This window comes from Octopus bimaculoides, chromosome 24, assembly GCF_001194135.2.
Source record: "Octopus bimaculoides isolate UCB-OBI-ISO-001 chromosome 24, ASM119413v2, whole genome shotgun sequence".
Taxonomy (NCBI): domain Eukaryota; kingdom Metazoa; phylum Mollusca; class Cephalopoda; order Octopoda; family Octopodidae; genus Octopus; species Octopus bimaculoides.
This window is the reverse complement of record NC_069004.1, coordinates 21,287,591-21,293,995: the sequence shown is the minus strand read 5'-3', so window position 1 is coordinate 21,293,995 and position 6,405 is coordinate 21,287,591. Positions and strand designations below refer to the sequence as shown.

At 40.1% G+C, this 6,405-nt stretch overlaps 1 protein-coding gene across 2 annotated transcripts in view; it reads left to right on the top strand.

Moving 5' to 3' along the window:
• The window catches only part of LOC106878410 (solute carrier organic anion transporter family member 2A1), a 112,541-nt gene that overhangs the window by 100,358 nt on the left and 5,778 nt on the right, over positions 1–6,405 (top strand). For both annotated transcript variants that reach the window (XM_014927618.2, XM_052976333.1), the window contains one exon: positions 5,920–6,074. In XM_014927618.2, coding sequence (XP_014783104.1) covers positions 5,920–6,074 — 155 coding nt within the window. The remainder of the gene's footprint in view (positions 1–5,919; positions 6,075–6,405) is intronic.

Below are 6,405 nucleotides of genomic sequence, written 5' to 3'. Positions count from 1 at the left end.
TATATAAAGAATTAAAGTTAATGTTATACCAATTCATATGATTCAGGAAACTTATATGGTTAAGGTAATGCATTCAGAACTATCCAACAGAATATCCCTTTAATTTCTTATCTTATAAGAACTTTATTGGATTTATATGTTAACTGTTGAATAACCTATTTTGAATACCTAACTGAGAGTGAACCAGAAAACGTTTCGAGTAATCCCTTATTATTTACAAATATATTCTTTTATATGTTTCAGCCTGGAGGCTGCAGCAATATATAAATGAAAAATGCATTAAGGACTACAAAGCGTGCACATAGGACAGACACAATACCCTAATTCTTCATCAGTTATTGACCAAAAATACTAATACTCAGTTTTGTACTTTTAACAATAAGACTGAGAACTTTGTATATTGGTATATTGCATAGAAATAGGGGTCGGGCAAATGAGACAATACAGGGTAGATGCACGAAAGTAAGCAAATGTAATTTGAAACAATAGATGAAAGCACAAGAAATACAGCCTTTCGGCCAAACACGGCAATATATATTTTTCTTCACTCCCATCCCCACGTCTGTACCACTCCTTCAGTGTTCTGCTTGTTTATAACCAGAAATGACTCTGTAGTATTAATTTTTTTAAGTTGTTCAATTTTTCTCAACTGATCAATGGGCCATTTGAGTAAACCTATCAATAACAAACCCATAATGATTACTGGAAACTGCTGTAAAGAAAAATATGTAATGACCATTATTTATGTCTTGTCTTGTACCGTAAATCCTCAAGTATAGTCCGCCCTTGAATATAATACGCAGGGGATTTTTAGGGGGCTGTACCTCTGAAAAACCTAAACCTTGTGTACAATACGCACCCCTTCTCTAACTTGAGTCAAGGAGGTCTATATAATGTCCTTGGTTTGTAAACATATATATAGTAACGTCCTTTATTATTATTGTATATATAACATAATGCAAATGTGCAGCGTTTTTTGCACTTTGCAGAAAATAAAGAAATAACAGTAATAACGTCAGTGAAAAATAAATATAGCTTAAGGTATTAGCTTAAGGTATTTTCGCATCTGACAGCACAAAATGCGTCTGAATAAACATTGCCGGACAGCAAATAGAGACTCGGACATTGCTTAGAAAATATTTTTCATTTTTAACCTCGTGTATAGTACGCACTAGGGATTTTGACCTTTAAATTTTGGGGAAAAAATGCAGATTATACTTGAAGATTTATAGTATATTAAAATAACTTTTGTGACTTATAATTCTTTAATTTTTCAAATAACTTTCAAATCATATTTCTTGTAATCCTTGCAATATTCTTTCCTTCTCTCATATCCCATGTGTTCCCAACTTTCATACTTGTAATTCTTTAATCCTTCAAATAACTTCCAAATCATAATTCTTTAAATCCTTGCAATGCTCTCTCTCTCTCTCTCTCTCTCTCTGCCTGTTTCATATCCCATACATTCCCATATTTTGCTAAGATTCTCACCTTGTCTTATAACTAATGTTTCTCATTCTTTGTCATGATTTCCCCCAGCGATAAAGTCTTTCAGGTCTCTCCCTCTGTCTGCTTCATTAGTGGCTTCTTACTGCTATTTTTATTTCTTGTTGTGAAGCTGGCCATTCCTTCTCTGTAATACACCCACCCATTCCCACCCACAATACAAATACCAGAAATCTCTTCTCTTATACTGGAAACCCCTACAAAGCTCCTGTACCAGAAGACTTGTATATCTCCATCCCTCCAAACCATATACCTCTTTCTCTAAATATATAAAGTGGATTAACCAACAGCAGCTCATTTCCTAACTAAACATTGACCTATTTTATATTTGCAGCAGCAACGCTTATATTTACAATGTTCATAACATTTATATTTACAATGCTTACATTGTCCCAAGAGGAGCAACAACTTTGATATGTTTGAATGATGATAGGTTAAAGCGAGAACAACTGATCTGAGATGTCTGTTATCAAACGATGACAGAAACCTTCTTTTCAGGTGCTGGATACCATCATTCCTTCCCATGTTCCTTCCAAAGTATCTTTCCCAGTTTTCAGAGTTGGCACTGTTAATGCAGGCACACTGATAGGTAGGTCTAGCGAGATTGCTGAGATGCTTGACCAGAGGTGTGTTGATGTATATTACATCCAAGAGGTAAGGTGGAGAGGAGCTTCAGCCAGGTTCCTCACAAGTAAGACACATAGATATAAAATCTTCTGGGAAGGGAACAGTGACAGGGTAGGTGGTGTGGGCAGAGAAATGGGTGGATAAGGTCATAGAGATAGTCAGAGTGTGTGATAGAGTGCTCAGGCTAGTCTTGCAGAATAGTATAGTAACAATTATCTTTACCTATGCCCCACAAACAGGCCTACCAAATGAACAGAAGGACTACCTTTATGATGTTCTTCTGCACCCCTCAAAGACAAGTGACAATGATCTCATCTTCATGGCTGAAGATTTCAATAGATATGTCGGAGAGCAGCCTGGTATTTTCCATGGTGTACATGAGGACCATGGAATTGGTTCCCAAAACAAAGGCTACTGGAGTTCTGTGATGCAAATAACCTTTTGATCTGCAACACCGACTTCAGGAAGCCAGGCAACCACCTGATAACCTGATAACCTACAAATCAGGTGTCTGTGCTGGACAGTTCGATTACATTCTCACCAGACATGGGGATTCATGGTTGCTCTTAGATACAAAGACCCTCCTTGGTGAAGAATGTACCCCCCAGCATAGACTAATCATCAGTGACTTTAGACTCCAGGCCAGAAGGATGCCAAGAAGCAGACTAATCTGAAAAAGAAGGATTTTCAAGTTTAAGGACCCTTCATTTGGTCAGAGATTTAGGGACATCCTAATTGAGAAATTTGATGAGAGGGAGGAGGAGCTATAGACCTGTGACATAGACGGTGACTGGGAATTCCTGTGGGACAACATGCTGAGTGCCACAGAGCAAATCTGTGGCTGGTGCAAAGTCCCATCCAGACCTGGGGTAACATGGTGGTGGAACAATACTGTAGACAGAGCCATTAAAGCAAATAAACAAGACTGAAAGTCCTGGAAGAGTGGGGGTAGCGGGGAACTGTATTGGATAACTAGAAGGGAAGTTAGGAAACAGGTAGATCTAGCCCAGGGAGAAGCAGAAAAGAAGTTTGTCTATGTTCAGCAATGTGAGGACCAAAGACAGTGTGTGAGAGAAAATTGTGATGTCACAGGAGAGAAATGTGTCCGCATGGATGATGGTGCACTTGCTTTTAATGATTCTGAAAAGAAAGAAACTAGAAAACACCATTATGAAAGACACTGAACATGGAGAATGACTGGGAAGAGGAGAGTCTGTTAAATGTTGACCCAATTGAGGGACCAGCTATCCAAATCAACAGCACTTTGGTAGATAAAGCAATAAAATATATGAAGAAAGGGAAAGCCACCAGCCATTCAGGGGTCACACCCAATGACTTGTGTAGCAGCACCATAGTCAACTATTACAAAGGTAAAGGTGATGCCTCAGATAGACATAATTACAGATGTATCAAATTGTTGGATCAGGTGATGACAGTTACAGAGAGGGTCATAGCCCAACTAATTAGGGAGAGAGTTAGTCTAGATGAGATGCAGTTTGGTTTTGTGCCAGGGAGAAGCACCAATGATGCTATATTTCTGGTAAAGCAGCTGGGGGAGAAATACATAGCCATAGATAAACCCCTATACTTGGCTTTTGTTGACTTGGAGAAAGCCTTTGACAGGATCCCCCAATCCCTTATCTGGTGGGCAATGCAGAAACTAGGGATAGATGAGTAGCTGGTGAGAGCTGTACAAGCCTTGTACAGAGATGCTACCAGTAATGTGAGGGTGGACAATGAGTACAGTAAAGAATTCAGGGTACAAGTAGGGGTTCACCAAGGATCAGTGCTCAGCCCCCTCTTGTTCATCATAGTTTTCCCGGCAATAACAGAGGAATTGAAGATAGGCTGCTCATGGGAGCTCCTCTATGCTGAGGACCTTGCTCTTATAGCTGAATCACTACCAGAACTAGGGAAGTTCAAGGTATGGAAGGAAAGTCTAGAATTGAAGGGCCTTAGAGTTAACCTAGCAAAAACCAAAGTCTTATAAGTAGGAAGGCAGATAAATCACAAATCCCTTCAGGTAGATGGCCCTGCTTGATCTGTAGAAAAGGCATTAGAAACTCCATGTGATGTACCTGGTGTAAGCTTTGGGCATATAAAAGGTACAGCAATATCAGAAGAAGGTTAACAGGGTAAATAGCTTTTGTATGTGAAAGATGCACTGGTACAATAAATGCAGAAAATGTACAGAGAATAGACTCCATCAACTTCCATGGGGGTAAGCTAGAGGTAGTTGATAGCTTCCATTATCTAAGTGACCAAGTTAGTAGCAGAGGTGGATACTCCGAGAGCGTACCTGTGAGAATAAGATTAGGCTGGGAAAAGTTCAGAGAGCTCCTACCTCTGCTAGCAACAAAGGTCCTCTCCCTCAGAGTGAAAGGCAGATCGTATGATGCCTGTATGCAAACAGCTATGCTACATGGCAGTGAAACATGGGCTGTGACAGCCGAGGACCTACATAGTCTTGAAAGAAATGAAGCCAGTATGCTTCGCTGGATGTGCAGTGTCAGTGTGCATGTATGACAGAGTGTAAACATCTTGAGAGAAAAGTTAAGCATAGGAGGCATCAGATGTGGTGTGCAAGAGAGACAACTGCACTGATATGGCCATGTGATGCATATGGACGAGGATAGCTATGTAAAAAAGTGCCGATCTCTGACTATGGAGGGAACCTGTGGTACAGGTAGGCCCACAAAGACATGGAACAAAGTAGTGAAGCATGATTTTCGAACTTTGGGCCTCATAGAAGCAATGACTATTAACCGAGACCTTTGGCGATATGCCATGCTTGAGAAGACCCATCAAGCCAAGTGAAATCAAAGTTGTGGCCGATGCTGGTGTCATGTAACTGGCACCTGTGCTGGTGGCATGTGAAACGCACCTTTTGAGCATTGGGCCTCATGAAGGCAATGACTGAGACCGTTGACATTATGTTGTGCTTGAGAAGAAAACCCATTAAGTCAAGCAAAATCGCAGTCGTCACAGATACTGGTGTTACACAAATGGCACTCGTGCCAGAGGCATGCAAAAGCACCCATTACACTCTCAGAGTGGTTGGCATTAAGAAGGGCATCCAGCCATAGAACCCATGCTGAATCAGACTGGATTCTGGTGCATCCTTCCAGCTTGCCAGCCCTGGTCAAACCGTCCAACCCATACCAGCATGGACAACGTACATTAAATGATGATGATATATATATATATATATAGGAGGTTATGAGCTGTAGTGGTGACAATTAGACCCAGAGGTTTCAGGTAATGCCGAGTAAGTGCTATGGATAGACCATTGTTAAGCTCCAGGTTTGGAGATTATGTGAAAAGGGTCCAACGTAGGTCATATATCAGCGTGTGAATATAATGAATATAATAAATATAATAAATATCCTGGAAACAGCTGTAAGACCTTCTATTTATAAATGTTCTATATTATACACAGCCTTGGTTTTTTAACTCATTACGAAAAGTAAATCCTTATATATATATGATAGCATAGTCAGAGGAGTGAAGGAAGTGCACGAAACATTTTTGTGCACGTTACATTTTTGGGTTAATAAAATAAGTGCCAGTTGAACATTGTTGTTGATGTAATCATCTTACCCACTCCCTTAAGATAGCTGGCCTTGTTCCAAAATCTGAAACCAGTTTATTGTAAAAAAACAGTAGGGTGGTGTGATTTGAGAGTGATTTGGCTGCTGTTTCTTGCAAGTTGAATTGTTTTGTGGAGACTCATTTGTTGTTATGCCTCTTACTCAATAAATTGCAATTGTTTTGTCTTTGTTTCAGACATTTACTTCATGTTCTGCTATCAATGGAGGGAAAGCAAAGACTGGAATATGTGAAGATGGTTGTGGTAGTCTCTACATGTTTATAACTATGTTCTTCGTTGCTGATCTGGTTATGACCATAGATATTGTACCTACGTACTTAATAATGATCAGGTAAGTGAAACCAGCAGTTACACGCACACATACACACGCACACGCATGCATGCACGCGTGCACACACACACACACACACACACACACACACACACACACACACACACACAACACACACACCATAAAGCAAGCTTCATATTTAATTATATATATTTATTGCCAAACTAATGTGGCAGTCCAGGGCGAATACTGTTGTTGATTAGCTCCGAGAGGTGATCGCTTGTAGCTAGACATATGACGCAGAAATCTGTGACCATAAACCTTCGAACAGGGGAGGTCATCAACTTCCCCTTGTTGGTTTGGCATCCACAGACTGGTTTCAGGGTTGTTG